This window comes from Pongo pygmaeus, chromosome 10, assembly GCF_028885625.2.
Source record: "Pongo pygmaeus isolate AG05252 chromosome 10, NHGRI_mPonPyg2-v2.0_pri, whole genome shotgun sequence".
Taxonomy (NCBI): Eukaryota; Metazoa; Chordata; class Mammalia; order Primates; family Hominidae; genus Pongo; species Pongo pygmaeus.
Genome location: NC_072383.2, coordinates 98,549,761 through 98,571,326, shown reverse-complemented (window position 1 = coordinate 98,571,326; position 21,566 = coordinate 98,549,761). Strand labels below are relative to the sequence as shown.

Here is a 21,566-nt window from a genome sequence, read left to right as displayed (position 1 = left end):
TAGATGGCATAGAAAATATCAGTTTATTAATTTTTGATCATATGGTTACTCAGTTAACCAAACTAACTTTATAGGCACAGTCCTTAAGTTTGCCTAAATGCTTCTGACACAAAACAGCATGTTCTCGTACAAAAACAGATGTATAGACCAATGGAAAAGATTAGAGAACCTAGAAATAAAGCCATGTGATCTTCGACAAAGTTGACAATAACAAGCAGTGGGGAAATGATTTCCTATTTAATAATGTTGCTGGGATAACTGGCTGGCCATATGCAGAAGATTGAAATTAGACCCTGATGTTTCACCACACACAAAAATTAACTCAAGATGAAATGAAAGACTTAAATGTAAAGCCTGACACTATAGAAACCCGAGAAGAAAACCAAGGAAATAGAATTCTAGAGATTGGCCTCGGCCAAGATCTCATGAGGAAGACTCCAAAAGTAATTGCAACTAAAACAAAAATAGGCAAGTGAGACCTCATTAAAGAGCTTCTATATAGCAAAATAAACTATCAACAGAGTCAACAGACATCCTACACAATGGGAGAAAATATTCACAAATTATTCATCTGACAAAGGTTTTAATACCCAGAACCTATAAGGAAATTGAATCAACAAGCAAAAACCAAACACCATTAAAAAGTGGGCAAAGGACATGAACACACACTTCTCAAAAGAAGACATATGTGCAGCCAACAAGCGTATGAAACAGTGCTCAACATCACTAATCAACCGAGAAATACAAATCAAAACCACAGTGAAATACCATCTCACACCACTCAGAATGGCTGTTATTAAAACACAAAAAAATAGATGTTGGTGAGACTGTGGAGAAAAGGGAATGCTTATACACTGTTGGTGGGAATGTAAAATAGTTCAGCCACTGTGGAAAGCAGTTTGGAGTTTTCTCAAAGAATTTAAAAAAGAACTACCAATTGACCCAGCAGTCCCATTACTGGGTATATACCCAGAGGAATATAAATTTTTCTGCCAAAGATAACATGCACTTGTATGTTCGTGGCAGCACTATTCACAGTAACAAAGTCATGGAATCAACCTAGATGCCCATCCTCAGTGCAGTGGATAAAGAAACTGTGGTACATATACGTTGAAGAATACTATGCAGCCATGGAAAGAATGCAGTCATGTTCTTTGTAGCAACATGGATGCAGCTGGAGGCCATTATCCCAAGTGAATTAATGCAGGGAAAGAAACCAAATATTGCATATTCTCACTTCTAAGTGGGAGCTACACATTGAGTGCACATGGACACAAAGAGGGAAACAGTAGACATGGGGTCTTACTTGAGGGTGGAGGGTCGGGGAAGGGTGAGGATTGAAAAACTACTTAATGGGTACTATGCCCGCTACTTGGGTTGTAAAATTATTTATACACCAAACCCCAGTGACACGCAGTTTACCTGTGTAACAAACCTGCACATGTACCCCCTGAACTAAAGCAAAAGTTGGAAGAACAAAAATAAAGACTTCAGACACCAACTACAACTTTGGAAGTTTCCAAAAACTACCCTCTGGTTCAATAATTCACTAGAAAGACTCACAGAACTACTGAAATATATTAAAGTCACATGCATTGTAGTCACATTATACAGATTACAACCAGCCATAGAAAGATGCATAAGGCAGAGTCTTTTTTTTCTCCTCTGTGTTAGTCCATTTTCATGCTTCTGATAAAGACATACTCGAGACTGGGCAATTTACAAAAGAAAGAGGTTTACTAGACGTACAGTTCCACATGGCTGGGGAAGCCTCACAATCGTGGTGGAAGGCAAGGAGGAGCAAATCACATCTTACGTGGATGGCAGCAGGCAAAGAGAGAGCTTGTGCAGGGAAACTCCCATTTTTAAAACCATCAGATCTCATGAGACTCATTCACTACCACAAGAACAGCGCAGGAAAGACCCACCCCCATAATTCAATCACCTCCCGCCAGCTTCCCCCTACAACATGTGGGAATTGTGAGAGCTACAATTCAAGGTGAAATTTGGGTGGGGACACAGCCAAACCATATCATTCTGCACTGGCCCCTCCCAAATCTTACGTCCTCAGATTTCTAAACCAATCATGCATTCCTAACTGTCCCCCAAAGTTTTAACTCATTTCACTATTAACTCAGAAGTCCACAGTCCAGTGTCCCATCTGAGACAAGACAAGTCCCTTCTGCCTATGAGCCTATAAAATCAAAAGCAATTTAGTTACTTCCTAGATACAATGGGGGTACAAGGCATTGGGTAAATACAGCTATTCCAAATGGGAGAAGTTGGCCAAAACAAAGGGGCTACAGGCCCCATGCAAATCCGAAATCCAGCAGGACAGTCAAATCTTAAAGTTCCAAAATGATTTCCTTTGACTCCATGTTTCACATGCATGTCATGCTGATGTTAAGAGGTGGGTTTCCAGGAGGCGGAGCTTACAGTGAGCTGAGATCGCGCCACTGTGCTCCAGCCTGGGCAACAGAGTAAGACTCCGTCTCAAAAAAAAAAAAAGAGATGGGTTCCATGGTCTTGGGCAGCTCTGCCCCTGTGGCTTTGTAGGATACAGCCTTCCTCTTGGCTGCTTTCACGGGCTGATATTGAATGTCTGCTGGCACCTTTTCCAGGCACACGGTGCAAGGTGTCAGTGGATCTACCCTTCTGGAGTCAGGAGGACGGTGGCCCTCTTCTCACAGCTCCATTAGGTGGTATCCCAGTAGGGACTTTGTGTGGGGGCTTTGACCCCACATTTCCCTTCAGCACTGCCCTAGCAGAGGTTCTCCATGAGGACCCCACCCTGCTGCAAACTTCTGCCTGGGCATCCAGGCATTTCCATACATCCACTGAAATCTAGGCGGAGGCTCCCAATCCCCAGTTCTTGACTTCTGTGCACCAGCAGGCTCAGCACCATGTGGAAGCTGCCAAGGTTTGGGGCTTGCAGCCTCTGAAGCTATGGCCCAGGCTCTGTGTTGGCCCCTTTCAGCCATGGCTGGAGCAGCTGGGATGCAGGGTACCAAATCCCTAGGCTGCACATAGCACAGGGAGCCTGGGCCTGGCGCACGAACCACTTTTTCCTTCTAGGCCTCTGGGCCTATAATGGGAGGGGCTGCCATGAAGACCTCTGACATGCCCTGGAGATATTTTCCCCATTGTCTTGGGGATTGACATTAGGCTTCTCTTTACTTATGCAAATTTCTGTAGCTGGCTTGAATTCTTCCTTAGAAAATGGGGTTTTCTTTTCTATCGCATTGTCAGGCTGCAAATTTTTTGAACTTTTATACTCTCCTTGCCTTATAAAATGAAATGCCTTTAAGAGCACCCAAGTCACCTTTGAATGCATTGCTGCTTAGAAATTTCTTCCACGAGATACCCTAAATCATCTCTCAAGTTCAGAGTTCCACAGATCTCTAGGGCAGGGGCAAAATGCTGCCAGTCTGCTAAAACATAACAAGAGGTCACCTTTCTTCCAGTTCCCAACAAGTTCCTCATCTCCATCTGAGACCACCTCAACCCGGACCTTACTGTTCATGTCACTTTCAGCATTTTTGTCAAAGCCATTCAACAAGTCTCTAGGAAATTCCAAACTTTCCCACATTTTCCTGTCATCTTCTGAGCCCTCCAAACTGTTCCAACCTCTGCCTGTTACCCAGTTCCAAAGTCACTTCCACATTCAGGTATCTTTTCAGCAGTGCCCCACTCTACTAGTACCAATTTACTGCATTAGTCCATTTTCACACTGCTGATAAAGACATACCCAAGACTGGGCAATTTATACAGGAAAAAAGTTTAATAGACTTACAGTTCCACATGGCTGGGGAAGTCACAACCATGGCGGCAGAAAGCAAGGAGAAGCAAGTCATGTCTTACCTGGATGGTGGTGGGCAAAGAGAGAGCTTGTGCAGGGAAACTCCCATTTTTAAAACCATCAGATCTTGTGAGACTCATTCACTACCACAAGAACAGTGCAGGAAAGACTTGCCCCCATAATTCAATCACCTCCCACCAGGTTCCTCACACAACACGTGGGAACTGTCGGAGTTACAATTCAAGATGAGATTTGGGTGGGGACACAGCCAAACCATATCACCGCCACAGTACACTGATGTAATAATAATAAGACAGAGTCTTGGAGCACTTGAAATGTGAAACTTTTCCTCAGGACTTGTTAGCTTTCTAAGGATGTGGAACCCTGTGCATAGATGTGTAAATATATGGATGGATGGATATTTAACAATATGCATGAAGTATTGGTCATGAGGTTTTACTCAATCTCTAGGTGAATTGGTAATCAGATTACCCAAAGCCCCCACCCTCTTAACGCAACTAGACTATCAAGTGTGGCCAGCTCCACCCTGCGTCGTTTTGCTATCATAAACTATCAGCTGTGGTGTCAGGGGCTGTGTTAGGCTGTTCTTGTGTTGTTGTAAAGAAGTACCTGAGACTGGATAATTTATAAAGAAAAGAAGTTTAATTGGCTTTTGGTTCTGCAGGCTGTGTTGGAAGCATGATGTGGGCATCTGCTCAGCTTCTGGGGAGGAGGCCTCAGGGAACTTTTACACGTGGTGGAAGGTAAAGCAGGAGCAGGCACGTCACATGGCAAAAGGAGGAGCAAGACAGAGAGTGGCGCAGGGAGGTGCCACATACTTTTAATCAACCAGACTTTATGAGAACTCACTATTGTGAGCACATCACCAAGCCGTGAGGTATCTGCCCCCATGACTCAAACACCTCCCATCAGGCTCCACCTCCAATACTGGGGATTATAATTGAACATGAGATTTAGAGGGGACAATATCCAAACTATAGGAAATTCCAATTCCTAGTTGCTTCCCAGGAGCAGGGTTAAAGGGAGACCAATTTCCTTATTACACAGTAGTCTCTGTGGAAGGATCTAAAATGCCTTTTTTGCTTTACGGAACTACAGTATACTATATATACTGTATTGGCTATACTGTGAATATAATTCTATAGCTAAGAACTCTGTCCTGTTTATACTAACAATCTTACTCAGCTTATAGTCACCTAACATGGTCTAATTGCAACGTTTGAGACCAACACGATAATATATGACCTATTCTTAAAAAATAAAAGATTTCTAGATTTATCATTTATAAATTGTTCTGGTTTATTTTGATAAATCTATGGCTTTGAGACTTAGTTTTATGTGAAAAGTTTTTATTTAACTCAATGATTCACCTCTGGGACCAATTTTGCCCCCCAGGGGACATTTGGCAATATCTGAAGATAGTTTTGGTTGTCACAACTGGACAGGGATGCTGCTGACCTCTAGTGAGTAAAGACCAGTGATGCTGCCTGTTAAATCCTACAGTGGTCAGTTCCCCACAATGAAGAATTATCTAGCCTAAAATGTCAGAAGTGCCAATGTTTAGAAACTCTGATTTAACAGTTATTTTCTCATTATGCAGTTACTACTTACTTTACATTCGATATACAGTCATGTGTTGCTTAACATCATTAACTGTACTTAGATGGTATGTAGCCTACTTATACTCCTAGGCTATATGTATGGTATATCCTATTCCTCCTAGGCTGTAATCTTGTACATCATGTTACTGTATTGAATACTGTAGCAGTTATAACACAATGGTATTTGTGTATTTAAACCTTACCAAACATAGAAAATATACAGTAAAAATACAGTATAAAAGCTGTGTTATAATCTTAATGGGATCCACATCTTATAAGTGGCCTGTCATTGGCAGAAATGTCATTATATGGTGCATGACCATATGCTCCAGCTTTTTAAAGACTTTAAATTTTAGGATTTAAATAAATTTATGTGGAAATGAGAAAGAGGAAGCACTTATAATCCCACATGGTTGTGAGTGAAATACGGTAAGAAACCCCACATATGTATACACAACCACACCAAACACAAAACAAAATAAACAAAAGTAAGTAGAAGAACATAAGATAGTATGTTTGTCCCAATTCGAATAGGTTTTTAACTATTAAAGGAAAAAAGAAATAAGCCGTTATTTGTTAAAATAAGTTGACATTTTGAATTGAAAAGAATTTGTTTCCATATATGCAGATAAAAGCTTTTTAATTAGATACTGTAAGAAACTGACTTGAATTTATAAAGACTATACAAATTAAAATGATCGATTAAGCAATTTGGCTGGGCACGTTGGCTCACACCTGTAATCCCAGCCATTTGGGAGGCCATAGCGGGTGGATCACTTGGGGTCAGGAGTTGGAGACCAGCCTGGCCAACATAGCAAAACCCCCTCCCTAGTAAAAATACAAAAATTAGCTGGGAGTGATGGTGCATGCCTGTAGTCCCAGCTACTCGGGAGGCTGAGGCACGAGAATTGCTTCGGTCCAGGAGGCAGAGGTTGCAGTGGGCCAAGATTGTGCCACTGCACTCCAGCCTGGATGACAGTGAGACTCTTATCTCAAAAAAAAAAAAAAAAAAAGATTGCTTAGGCAGTTTATATAAGAGGAAACATAAGTAAACCATTGAAAAATTATTCTGCTTCATATGAGTCATATACACGTCTATTGAATGATGAATGAAAAAAAAGTCTCTGGATCTACTAAACTAAAACAAATAAATGAAACTGATAAAACTTTATTGGTTGAACTTTGTGAATATTAATATATACGTTTTTGATGACATTAGCTGGTTTTGGGGGGTGAAAAAAGTGTAACCAGAACCTTAAAACTAATAGTTTTTTTTTAAAAATTTCAACTTTTATTGTAAACTCAGGGTACATTTGCAGGTTTGTTACATTTTTATATTGCGTGATGCTGAGGTTTAGGGTGTGATTATCCCATCATCCAGGTGGTCAGCATAGTACCCAACAGGTAGGTTTTCAGCCCTTATGCCCCTTCCTTCCTCCTTTTGGGGTCTCCCCTGTCTGTTGTTCCCTTTTTTGTCTCCATGCGTACCCAACATTTAGCTCCCACTTGTAAGTCAGAACATGCAGTACTGCAGCCTCACCAGCATCTGTATTTTGACTTTTTAATAATAGCCATTGTAACTAATGTATCTGAGATGGTATCTCACTGTGGTTTTGATTTATATTTCTCTGATGATTAGTGATGATTAGTGTATTGAGCATTGTTTCATATGCTGCTTGGCTGCACATATGTCTTCTTTTGAGAAGTGTGTGTTCATGTCCTTTGCCCACTTTTTAATGGTGTTTGGTTTTTGCTTGTTGACTTTTGTTCAAATTCCTTATAGATTCTAGATATTAGACCTTTGTCAGATGAATAATTTGTAAATATTTTCTCCCATTGTGTAGGATGTCTGTTGACTCTGTTGATAGTTTATTTCGCTGTATAGAAGCTCTCCAATGAGGTCTTACTTGTCTATTTTTGTTTTTGTTGTGATTGCCATTGAGGTCTTAGCCATAAATTCTTTGCTAAAGCCTACGTCCAGAATGGTATTTCCTAGCTTTTCTTCTAGGACTTTTATAGTTTGACTTCTTATATTTAAATATTTGATCCATCTTGAGTTAATTTTTGTATATAGTAGAAGGTGTAGCTGGGCGTGGTGGCTCACACTTGTAATCCCAGCACTTTGGGAGGCCAAGGCAGGCAGATCACGAGGTCAGGAGTTCAAGACCAGCCTGGCCAACATAGTGAAACCCCATCTCTACTAAAAATACAAAACTTAGCTGGGCATAGTGGTGCATGCCTGTAATCCCAGCTACTCAGGAGGCCAAGGCAGGAGAATTGCTTGAACCCGGGAGGCAGAGGTTGCAGTGAGCCGAGATCGTGCCATTGCACTCCAGCCTGGGTGACAGAGCTAGATAGACTCCGTCTCAAAAAAAAAAAAAAAAAAAAGGAAGGTGTAGGGGTCCAGTTTCATTCTTCTAAATATAACTAGCCAGTCATCCAGGCACCATTCATTGAATAGGGTGTCCTTTCCGCATTGCTTGAGATTGTTCAATTTGTCAAAGATCAGATAGTTATAGGTGCACAATTTTATTTCTGGGTTCTCCATTCTGTTCCATTGATCTATGTCTCTGTTTTTGTATCAGTACCATGCCATTTTGGTTCCTTATAGTATAGTTAATGTGATGTCTCCAGCTTTGTTCTTTTTTCTTAGAGTTGCTTTGGCTATTCAGGCTTTTGGGTTTCATATGAATTTTTAAGTATTTTAAATATTTTTTTCTAATTTTGTGCAAAATGATGTTTGTAGTTTGATAGGAATGACATTGAATCTGTAGATTGTTTTCAGCAGTGTGGACTTTTTTTTTTTTTTTTTTTTAAACAGAGTCTTGTTCTGTTGCCCAGGCTGGAATACAGTGGTGTTATCTCAGCTCACTACAACCTCCGTCTCCTGAGTTCAAGTGATTTTTATGCCTCAGCCTCCCTAGTAACTGGGATTACAGGCGTGTGCCACCACGCCCAGCTGATTTTTGTATTTTTGGTAGAGACGGGGTTTCGCCATGTTGGCCACGCTGGTCTCGAACTCCTGTCCTCAAGTGATCTGCCCGCCTCAGCCTCTCACAGTGCTGGGATTACAGGTGTGAGACATCATGCCTGGCCCAGTCCTTGTAGCAATCTTTTACCTTTTGGTTAGATGTATTCCTAGGATTTGTTGTTGTTGTTGTTGTTGTTGTTGTTTGGCTTTCAGCTTGAATGTTACTGGTATATAAAAATACTGCTGATTGTTTACATTGATTTTGTATCCTGAAACTTTATTGAAGTTGTTTATCAGTCATGGGAGTCTTTTCGTGGAGTTTAGCATTTTCTAGGTATAGAATCATATTGTCAGCAAAGAGAAATAATTTGACTTCTTTTCCTATTTGGATGCCCTTTCTTTCTTTCTCTTGCCTGATTGCTCTAGCTAGAACTTCCAGTACTATTTTGAATAGGAGTCGTGAGAGGGGGCATCCTTGTCTTGTTCCATTCCTTAAGGGAAATGCTTTCAGCTTTTGCCGCTTCAGAATGATGTTAGCTGTGAGTTTGTCATAGATTACTCTTACTGTTTTGAGGTATGTTTCTTTGATTTATAGTTTGTTGAGGGTTTTTATTGTGAAGGGACGTTGGATTTTATCAAAAGCATTTTCTTTGCCTATTGAGATAATCATATGGTTTTTGTTTTTATTTCTGTTTGTGGTGAATCATATTTATTGATTTGTGTATAAAACATAGTCTTTTTGGAAAATGAATTCGAGCGATCAAACTATTTGACAGAAGTGTTTATAGCTATTATTTTTAAATTAATTTTTTATTGTGATAAGGTATGACTGAATTTACAATAATAATTATATATATCTATATACACACACACACACACACACACATATATTTAGGTTTTTGCCATTGAAAGTAATGGCAAAACTGCAATTACTTTTGCACCAACCTAATAATATCGGCTAGGTGCAGTGGCTCACGCCTGTAATCCCAGCACTTTGGGAGGCTGAGGTGGGTGGATTGCTTGAGGTCAGGAGTTTGAGACCAGCCTGGCCAACATGGCAAAACCCCATCTCTACCAAAAAAAAAAAAAATCTATGTCTATATCTATATATTATATAATAATTGGCGTTAAGCACATTCACATTGTTGTGTAACCAGTACCATTATTCGTCTCCAGAATTTTTATTATCTCAAGCTGAAACTGTATATAGCTCTATTATTTTTCATGGTAATAGAGAAATTATGGTAAAGATTATTTTAAACAGCGTACAGGGAAGCATTCTGGATTTGAGGACTTGGATCTATGTCCTGACTGCCATTTACTTATCTATATTATCTGATAGAATATCATTATCATTATTTTTCTGTTGTTTTTAAGGCTCACAATAATTTTGTAAGGAATATTGTACAATATTGATTTTGTGATTGATAAGAATCCAAAAAGATTATAGAGTTTTCTGAATAGTTGATGGGTGTTTAAAAATAATTCCATGTGAAGTTAAATATATAATAAATATATATAAGTTATTATATATTTACACTGTAAATTAACCATTAGCAAAGTTTTGTAAGTAGTTTTAAAAATACTGTCTGGGTTGCATAAATTATGTGGAAAGGTTTTTATTCAGTGTGATTTCAGTAAACTTATTTATCTTTTCAGGTCTCTACAGCGGAACAATGTCGTTCTTCGCCCAAAAGCATGATTTGCTGCAATAAAAAATCCCTATATCTTCCACAAGAAATGTCAGCTGTCTATATAGAATTCACAGAATATTACTATCCAGATGGAAAGGATTTTCCAAGTAAGAGAGTTTTTTATTATTATTTGTCCATTATTTGAGAAAGTATTTTTTTCTTGTTAATATTTTTGAGTTTTATAAATATGAAAAAACTATATTGTTCCTTATTTATTATATTATTACTTTTTTGAGAGATAGCATCTCACTGTGTTGCCCAGGCTGGTCTCAAACTCCTAGGCTCAAGCCATTCTCCTGCCTTGGCCTCCCAAAGTGTTGGGATTGCAGGCATGAACCACTGTGCCCAGCCCCTATTGTTCTTTATTCTTATTGTGTATAGTGCATAAGTCTAGTCTAACAGTTTTAGATGTTGTTATTATTTGTTCATGTATCCTTTTCCCTCCCTAGCTTGTAGAATCCTTGATGGCAGGAATCATGAGGTTTTTCCGTTTTTTGTTTTTTTTTTTCTCGAGGCAGAGTCTCACTCTGTCGCCCAGGCTGGAGTGCAGTGCCACGATCTCGGCTCACTGCAGCCTTGGCCTCCCGGGTTCAAGCGATTCTCGTGCCTCAGCCTCCTGAGTAGCTGGGATTACAGGCATGCATCACCAGGCCCAGCTAATTTTTCTGTGTTTTTACTAGAGACAGGGTTTCACCATGTTGGCCAGGCTGGTCTTGAACTCCTGACCTCAAGTGATCTGCCCACCTTGGACTCCCAAAGTGCTGGGATTATAGGCATGAGCCACCATGTCCAGCGCATCTGGTATTTATGATTCATTTTATTCCAGATATTCAACTTACTTTGTGCTTAATAGCTGTTTGTTAAAGAATCAATGAAAGCTAGGTTATTTGTAGAATAAAGTCATTTGTTTCCCCTTAGTAAAACTCCATTTATATGTTAGCTATATAACTTCATTTATATATTATTGAAAAAGTAACTGAAGTTGTCCTTTTAGATGTAGAGAATTTTTTTGACTGTTTTAAAATGCCTAAATGTATACTTTGGGCAACTTTTTGGCATTTACAATTTTCGGAAATATTGAATTACATGAATTTTTATCTTTAGAAGCTTCTTTGGCTGTACATTTGTATTCTTTGTATATGAAAACTCTCTGCTATTGTCTCAGTTCATCTAGGAATTCCTTTTTTTTTTTTTTTTTTTTTGAGACAGAGTCTTGCTCTGTCGCCCAAGCTGGAGTGCAGTGGCGTGATCTTGGCTCACTGGAACCTCTGCCTCCCGGGCCCAAACAATTCTTGTGCCCCAGGCTTCAGAGTAGCTGGGACTACATGTGTGTGCCAACACTCACAGCTAATTTTTGTGTTTTTGGTAGAGATAGGGTTTCGTTATGTTGGCCAGGCTGGTCTCTAACTTCTGGCCTCAAGTGGTCTGCCCACCTCAGCCTCCTGAAGTGCTGGGATTACATGTGTGAGCCACTGCACCTGGCCCATCTCAGAATTCTTAAACTAAATGTTGCCCTCTTTTATGTGATACCTTTTTCATTGTGTTAGGTGAAAATCATAGTTGAAAATATTTAGATGAAATAGGTTTTGTTATCAGAGGCATAACAAGTTTTATGTCCTTTCTTTAAAAGTAGAACTCCGAAATACTTAGACCTACTTGCCCATTTGTTTAATATTGATTTATTAATATATGGTGTTTTTTTTTCTGAGACAGATTCTTGTTCTGTTGCCCAGGCTGGCATGCAGTGGTGCGATCTCAGCTCACTGCAACCTCCACCTACCAGGTTCAAGTGATTGTCCTGGGTAGCTGGGACTACAGGCATGCACCACCACATCTGGCTGCTTTTTGTAATTTTTTTTTTTAGTAGAGGTGAGGTTTCTTTTCTCCTTGTTGGCCAAGCTGGTCTTGAGCTCTAAGCCTCAAGTGATCTGACCTCCTTGGCTTCCCGAAGTACTGGGATTACAGGCATGAGCCACCACACCCACCCTATTAATATATGTTTTTAGTTTCAAAAGGAACTTCTGATCCTTATATCATAGATTTTGCCTTTGTTGCTAAATTAAAAGATGGCACCCTGGGAATTACAAGGCTGTCTATTTTATTGCTTTATTCCTAGTTTGGGTTAAACTTCTGGCATTGGCCAGGTGCAGTGGCTCATGCCTGTAATCCCAGCACTTTAGGAGGCTGAGGTGGGTGGATCACCTGAGGTTAGGAGTTCAAGACCAGCTTAACCAATGTAGTAAAACCCCGTCTACTAAAGATGCCAAATTAGCCGTGCATGGTGGCACATGCTTGTAATCTGTTCGCTTGAACCTGGGAGGCGGAGGTTGCGGTAAGCTGGGATCACACCATTGCATTCCAGCCTGGGCAACAAGAGCGAAACTCTGTCTCAAAAAAAAAAAAAAAAAAAAATTAATTAATTAAAAATAAAAAACCTCTGGCATCTAATCCTGTCTTCATGTTTCAACAATCTTTTGTGGTTGTTTATCTGTGTGTGTTTCTCATTTGTTTCTCTCAGCTGCCTTCCTAAGCAGATGAGAAAATTCAAGACAGGTGAAGGAAGACATCTGCTCCGCATCTTATAGGGAGTAAAATGGCACAGTTGAAACTCAAGCATTGTCTTGTAAATCTAAATTCATTGTTTTTTCCCCGCTGTATTACACTGCTCCCCTTTGCCCCTGTATTCACCATGGCCATTGTCTGTTATTGCATAATCATAGTATTCCAGCCATGCCCCTATAATTGTTTTTCTTAAATAAAATATATCATTGAGCAAGTAATTTTTTAAATTTTTATTCTATTTTATTTTTATTAAAAAAATTTTTTTATTTCCATAGGTTATTTGGGAACAGGTGGTGTTTTGTTACATGAGTAGGTTGTTTAGTGGTGATTTGTGAGATTTTGCTGCACCCATCACTGGAGCAGTATACACTGTACCCTATTTGTAGTCTTTTATCCCTCACCCCCTTCCCACCCTTTCCCCCGAGTCCTCAAAGTCCATTGTATCATTCTTATGCTTTTGCATTCTCATAGCTTAGCTCCCAGTTATGAGGAAGAACATACGATGTTTGGTTTTTTGTTCCTGAGTTACTTCACTTAGAATAATAGTCTCCAGTCTCATCCAGGTTGCTGCAAATGCCATTAATTCATTCCTTTTTATGGCTGAGTAGTATTTCATCATATATATATGATGTGTGTATATATATATATACACACATCATATATATACGTATATATATACATCATATATATATACGTATATATATACACACACACACACACACACCATGTTGGCCAGGCTACACCAGGCTGGTGTGGAATACACACACACACACCCCCCCCGCCCCCCCACAGTTTCTTTATCCACTCACTGATTGCTGGAGGTTGCTGCAAATGCCATTAATTCATTCCTTTTTATGGCTGAGTAGTATTCCATCATATATATATACACACACACACACGTATGTATATACATATATATACACACAGACATATATGTATGTATATACATACACACACACACAAACACCCCCACCCACCACAGTTTCTTTATCCTTTCATTGATTGCTGGGCATTTGGGTTGGTTCCACGTTTTGTAATTGCGAATTTTGCTGCTATAAACGTGTGTGCAAGTATCTTTTTCATATAATGACTTCTTTTCCTCTGGGTGGATACCAAGTAGTAGGATTGCCGGATCAAATGGTAGTTCTACTTTTAGTGCCTTTTTTTTTTTTTTTTTTTTTTTGAGGTGGAGGCTTACTCTGTCGCCCAGGCTGGAGTGCAGCAGCACGATCTGGGCTCACTGTAACCTCCACTTCCTGGGTTCAAGCGATTCTCTTCCCTCAGCCTCCTGAGTAGCACCACTGCATCTAGCTAATTTTTGTATTTTTACAAAATTTTAACGTGTTGGCCAGGCTGATCTTGAACTCCTGACCTTGTGATCTGCCCGCCTCAGCCTCCTAAAGTGCTGGGATGACAGGCATGAGCCACCATGCTCTGCCTACTTTTAGCTCTTTAAGGAATCTCCACACTGTTTTCTATAGTGGTTGTACTAGTTTATATTCCCACCAGCAGTGTAGAAGTATTCTCTGTTCACCACATCAATGCCAACATGTACTATTTTTTGATTATGGCCTTTCTTGCAGTGGGAATGGTGATATCGCATTGTGGTTTTGATTTGCATTTCCCTGATTATTAGTGATGTCGAGCATTTTTTTCTATGTTGGCCATTTGTATATGTTCTTTTGAGAACTGTCTACTCATTGTCTCAGCCATCAATCCCTTTTTGGTGGGATTGTTTGTTTTTTTCTTGTTGATTTGAGTTCATTGTAGCTTCTGGATATTAGTCCTTTGTCAGTTGTATATAGATTGTGAAGAGTTTTTCCCACTTTGTGGGTTGTCTGTTTACTCTGCTAACTGTTCCTTTTGCTGTGCAAAGCTGTTTAATTAAGTCTCAGCAATTTATCTTTACTTTTATTACATTCCCCTTTAGGTTCTTGGTCATGAAATCCTTGTGTAAGCCAATGTGTAGAAGAGTCTTTCCAATGTTATCTTCTAGAGTTTTTATAGTTTCAGGGCTTAGATTTAAGTCCTTAATCCATCTTGAGTTGATTTTTGTGTAAAGTGAGAGAAGATCCAGTTTCATTCTCCCACATATAGCTAGCCAATTATCCCAGCACCATTTGTTGAAAAGTGTGTCCTTTCTCCACTTTATGTTTTTGTTTGCCTTGTTGAAGATCAGTTAGCTGTAAGTATTTGGGTTTACTTCTGGATTCTCTATTCTGTTCCATTGGTCTGTGTGCCTATTTTTATACAGTACCATGCTGTTCTGATGAGTATGGCCTTATAGTATAGTTTGAAATCAGGTAATATGATGCCTCCAGTTTTGTTCTTTTTGCTTAGTTTTGCTTTTGCCATGTGGACTCTTTTTTGGTTCCATATGAAATTTTGAATTGTTTTTTCTAGTTCTGTGAAGAATGATGGTGGTATTTTGATGGGAATTGCATTGAATTTGTAGATTGCTTTTGGCAGTATGGCCATTTTCCCAATATTAATTCCACCCATCGATGAGCATGGGATGTGTTTCCATTTGTTTGTGTCATCTATGACTTCTTTAGCAGTGTTTTGTAACTAACATTAATGCAGTGTTTTGTAGTTTTCCTTGTAGAGGTCTTTCACCTGCTTGGTTAGGTATATTCCTAAGTATTTTTTTTTTTTAAGCTGGTCCTGGACTTTTTTTTGTTGGTAATTTTTAAATTATCATTTCAGTTTGGCTGCTTGTTATTGGTCTGTTCAGACTATCTAATTCTTCCTGATTTAAGCTAGGAGGGCTGTATTTTTCCAGGAATTCTTCCATCTCTTGTAGGTTTTCTAGTACATGCGCGTAAAGGTGTTCATAGTTGCATTGAATGACCTTTTGTATTTCTGTGGTGTCAGTTGTAGTATCTCCCGTTTTGTTTCTTACTGAGCTTATTTGGATTTTCTCTCTTCTTGGTTAATCTTGCCAGTGGTGTATCAATTTTATTTATCTTTTCAAAGAACCAGCTTTTTGTTTAACTTGTCTTTTGTATTGTTTTTGTTTGTTTCAATTTCATTTAGTTCTGCTCTGATATTGGTCATTGCCTTTCTTCTGCTGGGTTTGGGTTTGGTTTGTTCTTGTTTCTCTAGTTCCTTGAGGTGTGACCTTAGGTTGTCTGTTTGTGCTGTTTCAGACTTTTTGATGTAGGCATTTAGAACTATAAACTTTCCTCTCAGCACCACCTTTGCTGTGTCCCAAAGGTTTCGATAGGTTGTGTCACTGTTGTTCAGTTTGAAGAATTTTTTAATTTCCATCTTGATTTCATTTTTGACCCAGTGATCATTCGGGAGCAGGTTTTTTAATTTCCAGGTATTTGCATGGTTTTGAAGGTTCCTTTGAAGTAGATTTCCAGTTTTATTCCATTGTGATCTGAGAGAGTGCCTGATATAATTTCAACTTTCTTAAATTTATTGAGGCTCTTTTTGTGGCCTATCATATGGTCTGTCTCTTGGAGAAAGTTCCATGCTTTGTTAAATAGAATGTATATTCTGCAGTTGTTGGATGGAATGTTCTGTAAATATCTGTTAAGTCCATTTGTTCCAGAGTATAGTTTTTTTTTTTTTTTTTTGAGATGGAGTCTTGCTCTGTCGCCTAGGCTGGAGTGCAGTGGTATGATCTCGGCTCACTGCAAGCTCTGCCTCCTGGGTTCACGCCATTCTCCTGCCTCAACCTCCAGAGTAGCTGGGACTACAGGTGCCCGCCACCATGCCCAGCTAATTTTTTGTATTTTTTTTCAGTAGAGACAGGATTTCACCGTGTTAGCCAGGATGGTCTTGATCTCCTGACCTTGTGATCTGCCTGCCTTGGCCTACCAAAGTGCTGGGATTATAGGCATGAGCCACCACACCCGGCCGGAGTATAGTTTAAATCCATTGCCTTTGTTGACTTTCTGTCTTGATGACCTGTCTAGTGCTGTCAGTTGAGTATTGAAATTCCCCACTATTATTGTGTTGCTGTCTATCTCATTTCTTAGGCCTATTAGTAATTGTTTTATAAATTTGGGAACTCCAGTGTTAGGTGCATGTATGTTTCAGATTGTGATAGTTTACTGTTGGACAAGGCCTTTTATCATTGTATAATGTTCCTCTTTGTCTTTTTTAACTGCTGTTCCTTTAAGGTTTGTCTGATATAAGAATAGCTACTCCTGCTTGCTTTTAATGTCCATTTGCATGAAATGTCTTTTTCCACCCCTTTACCTTAAGTTTGTGTGAGTCCTTATTTGTTAGATGAGTCTCTTGAAGGCAGCAGATGGTTGGCGAATACTGGGGGAACCTGCCTCCAATATTTCAACGTAGGTTTTCTGTTTTCCCTAAGTGTCGGCCAATCTGAGAAATAAAGAGAAAGAGTACAAAGAGAGGAATTTTACAGCTGGGCCACCAGGGGTGACATCACATAGTGGTAGGACTGTGATGCCCACCTGAGCCGCAAAACCAGCAGGTTTTTATTAAGGACTTCAAAAGGGGAGGGGGTGTATGAACAGGGAGTAGGTCACAAAGATCACATGCTTCAAAGGGAAAAAAGGAGAACAAAGATCACATGCTTTTGAGGCCAAGAAAGATCACAAGGCAAAGGGCAAAGCAAAGATCACAAGGCAAAGGGCAAAGCAAAGATCACAAGGCAAAGGGCAAAATCAAAATCTCCTAATAAGGGTCTATGTTCAGCTGTGCATGTATTGTCTTGATAAACATCTTAAACAACAGAAAATAGGGTTCAAAATCAGAGCACTGGTCTGACCTCAAATTTACTGGGGAGTGGTCTTTTCCCAACCCTAATAAGCCTGAGGGTACTGCAGGAGACCAGGGCATATTTCAGTCCTTATCTCAACCACGTAAGATAGACACGTCCAGAGCAGCCATTTATAGACCTCCCCCCAGGAATGCAGTTCCTTTCCCAGGGTCTTAATTATTAATATTCCTTGCTAGGAAAAGAATTTAGCGTTATCTTCGCTACTTGCACGTCCGTTTATAGGCTCTCTGCAAGAAGAAAAATATGGCTCTGTTCTGCCTGACCATGCAGGCAGTCCGACCTTATGGTTATCTTCCCTTGTTCCCTGAAAATCGCTGTTATTCTGTTTTTTTTTTTCAAGGTGCACTGATTTCATATTGTTCAAACACACGTTTTACAATTAATTTGTATAGTTAACTCATTCATCACAGTGGACCTGAGGTGACATACATCCTCAATTTATGAAGATAACAGGATTAAGAGATTAAAGTAAGACAGGCATAAGAAATTATAAGAATATTATTAGGGAAGTGATAAATGTCCATGAAATCTTTACAATTTATACTCCTCTGCCGTGGCTCCAGCTGGTCCCTCTGTTCAGGGTCCCTGACTTCCCACAACAGGTGAATTCTTATCTATTCTGCAGTTCTGTATCTTTTAAGTGGAGCATTTAGGCCACTTACATTCAATGTTAGTATTGAGACATGAGGTACCATTCCATTCATCATTCTATTTGTTGCCTGTATACCTTGTTTTTTTTTAATTGTATTTTTGTTTTATAGATCCTCTGAAATTTATGCTTTAAAGAGGTTCTGTTGTGTTTCCAGGATTTGTTTCAAGATTTCGAGCTCATTTTAGCAGTTCTCGTAGTGGTGACTTGATAGTGGTGAATTCTCTCAGCATTTGTTTTCCTGAAAAACACTGTATCTTTACTTGATAGGTGAAGCTTAGTTTCACTAGATAGAGAATTCTTGGCTGATAATTGTTTTGTTGGAGGAAGCTGAAGATAGGGCCGGAATCTCTTCTAGCTTCTAGGGTTTCTGCTGAGAAACCTGCTATTAATCTGATAGATTTTCCTTTATAGGTTACCTGCTCCTTCTGTCTCACAGCTCTTAAGATTCTTTCCTTCGTCTTAACTTTAGATAACCTGATGACAATGAGCCTAGGCAATCATCTTTTTGTGATGAATTTCCCAGGTGTTCTTTGTGTTTCTTGTATTTGGATGTCTAGGTCTGTAGAAAGGTCAGGGAAATTTTCCTCAATTATTCCCCCAAATATGTTTTCTAAACTTTTAGATTTCTCTTCTTCCTTAGGAACACCAGTTATTCTTAGGTTTGGTTGTTTAACATAATCCCAGACTTCTTGGAGGCTTTGTTCATGTTTTCTTATTCTTTTTTTCTTTGTCTTTGTCGGATTGGGTTAATTCAAAGACCTTGTCTTTGAGCTCTGAATTTGTTTCTTCTACTTGTTCAATTCTATTGCTGAGACTTTCTATAGCATTTTGCATTTCTATGAGTGTGTCTATTTATTCCTGAAGTTTTGATTGGTTTTTATTTATGCTATCTATTTCCTTGAATATTTCTCCTTTCACTTCTTATATCATTTTTTGGATTTCCTTACATTGGGCTTTGCCTTTTTCTGGTGCCTCCCTGATTAGCCTAATAACTAACCTCCTGAATTCTTTTTCAAGTAAATTAGGGGTTTCTTCTTGGTTTGGGTCCATTGCTGGTGATCTATTGTGATTTTTTGGAGGTGTTAAAGAACCTTGTCTTGTCATATTACCAGAGTTGTTTTTCTGGTTCTTTCTCATTTGGGTAGGCTCTCTCAGAGGTAATGTCTAGGACTGAAGGCTGTTGTTCAGATTCTTTTCTCCCATGGCATGTTCCCTCGAAGTGATATTCTCCCTTTTGTCTTTTTTTTTTTTTGTCTTTTTTTTTTTTGAGATGGAGTTCACTCTTGTTGCCCAGGCTGGAGTGCAATGGCACGATCTAGGCTCACTGCAACCTTCGTCTCCTGGGTTCAAGTGATTCTCCCACCTCAGCCTCCTGAGTAGCTGGGGTTACAGGCGCCTGCCACCACACTGGGCTAATTTTGTATTTTTAGTAGAGACAGGGTTTCTCTGTGTTGGTCAGGCTGGTCTTGAACTCCCGACCTCAGGTGATCCACCCACCTTGACCTCCCAAAGTGCTGGGATTACAGGCATGAGCCACTGTGCCTGGCCCGTATTCTCCCTTTCTTCCTATGGGTGTGGTTTCTGAGAGCCAAGCTGTAGTGATTGTTATCTCTCTTCTGGATCTAGCCACCCAGCAAGTCTACCAGGCTCTGGGCTGGTACTGGGGGGTTGTCTGCATAGAGTTCTGTGATGTGAACCATCTGTGGCTCAGCCATGAGTACCAGCACAGTATTTAGGTTGTCTATCAGGTCCTGCAGGAGCAATCTGCTTCCTTCAGAGGGTCTGTGGGTCCTCCGAGTTTTCCTGATTTATTCCTGTAGTGATTCTGGAGCAAAAATTCACTATGTGAGCCCCCAGACACTGCTACATCCATCCGAGTCGGAGCTGCAAACTAGTCCTGGCTCCTGCCTGCCACCTTGTCCCTGAACAAGTAATTTTTCTTCAGAGTTAAGAGTAGTTTCCAGTATTTATGACTTCTAAGCTGTTTTTTTTAAAAAAATTATTTTCTATTTTTTTGAGACACAGTCTCACTCTGTGCCTGGGCTGGAGTACTGTGGCACAATTGTGGCTCACTGCCGTCTCAAACTCCTGGACTCGAGTGATCTTCCCACCTTAGCCTCGCTAGTAGCTAGGATTATAGGCATGAGCCATCATGTCCAGCTAATTTTAAATTTTTTGTAGATAGAAGATCTCATTCTGTTGCCTGGGCTAGTCTCAAACTCCTGGGCTCAAGCCATCCTCCCGCTTTGGCCTCCCAAAGCGCTGGGATTACAGACATGAGCCAACACTCCCAGCCATCTAGGCTTATTTATACAAGCTTTGTTAGCATGTACCAAAGGAATTATAATCTCATTCTATAATCTGTATTTTTTTTTTCTGAAAAAAGTTACAAAATTCCTTCCTTGCATTTTAAACTTGACCCCTGTAGGTACCTGGTAGTGGAATTGCTAGATTATGTTTAACTGTTTTTTAATTTAATGTTTTCTTAGAGAAATTTTCAAAAATAAACAAAAGTAGAGAATATAGTATGTTGCACCCTCATGTAGATGAGTTAATTTTCATTCTTCATCATCTCTGTTTTGAACAATACTAAATGATCCAACTTTTATAATCTCTTAACTTTCCTTTTACCATTGTGAAAGTAACGTGCACGTTGTATTTTAACAATAAAGAAGAAAAAGCCAAAACAATGCTTGTACGCTTGCAGTTTTAGATATCTGCTCAAACGTAAGTATATTCATTTGTTAGGGCTGCTATAACAAATACCACAGACTAGGTGGCTTAAACAACAGAAATTTATTGTCTCACAGTTCTGAGGTTAGAGGTCTGAGATGAAGACTTCAGCAGGATTATTTCTTCTGAGACTGCTCTCCTTGTAGATGGTCATCTTCCCCCTTTGTTTTCACGTGGTCTTCCTTCTGTGTGTGTGTGTCCCTCCTGTTCTGTTCTTACAAGGATATGAGTCATAATGGACCAGGGCCCACCCAGTGAACTCATTTTACCGTAATTGTCTGTTTAAAGGCTTTAGCTCCAAATACATTCTGAGCTACAGGGGGATACAATTTCAGTAAATGAATTTTGGAGGGACACAATTCAACTCATAGCAATAAGTATAGCGTTGTTAGTCTTGTTTTTAATGCATGTATTTCTTTTACATATTTAATTTGTACCCTGCTTCTTTCCCTTCGTGATATCAGAATATTCAAAGTTTCTACAAGCTGCTTTTAAGTATTATTAACTACATACTAATCTATTTTATAAGTAGACTTCTGTTGGAAACTGCATATAGATCTTTCTGGGGTTTTTTTGTTTTTGTTTTTTTTTTTTTGAGACGGAGTCTCGCTGTGTCATCCAGGCTGGAGTGCAGTGGCGCGATCTCGGCTCACTGCAAACTCCGCCTCCTGGGTTCACACCATTCTCCTGCCTCAGCCTCCCCAGTAGCTGGGACTACAGGCGCCTGCCACCACACCCGGCTAATTTTTTGCATTTTTAGTAGAGACGGGG

At 39.6% G+C, this 21,566-nt stretch overlaps 1 protein-coding gene across 2 annotated transcripts in view; it reads left to right on the top strand.

Moving 5' to 3' along the window:
• BLTP3B (bridge-like lipid transfer protein family member 3B) overlaps window positions 1-21,566 on the top strand; it is a 106,687-nt gene that overhangs the window by 60,393 nt on the left and 24,728 nt on the right. For both annotated transcript variants that reach the window (XM_054445659.2, XM_063646613.1), the window contains one exon: window positions 10,052-10,193. In XM_054445659.2, the coding sequence (XP_054301634.1) occupies window positions 10,052-10,193 (142 nt within the window). The remainder of the gene's footprint in view (window positions 1-10,051; window positions 10,194-21,566) is intronic.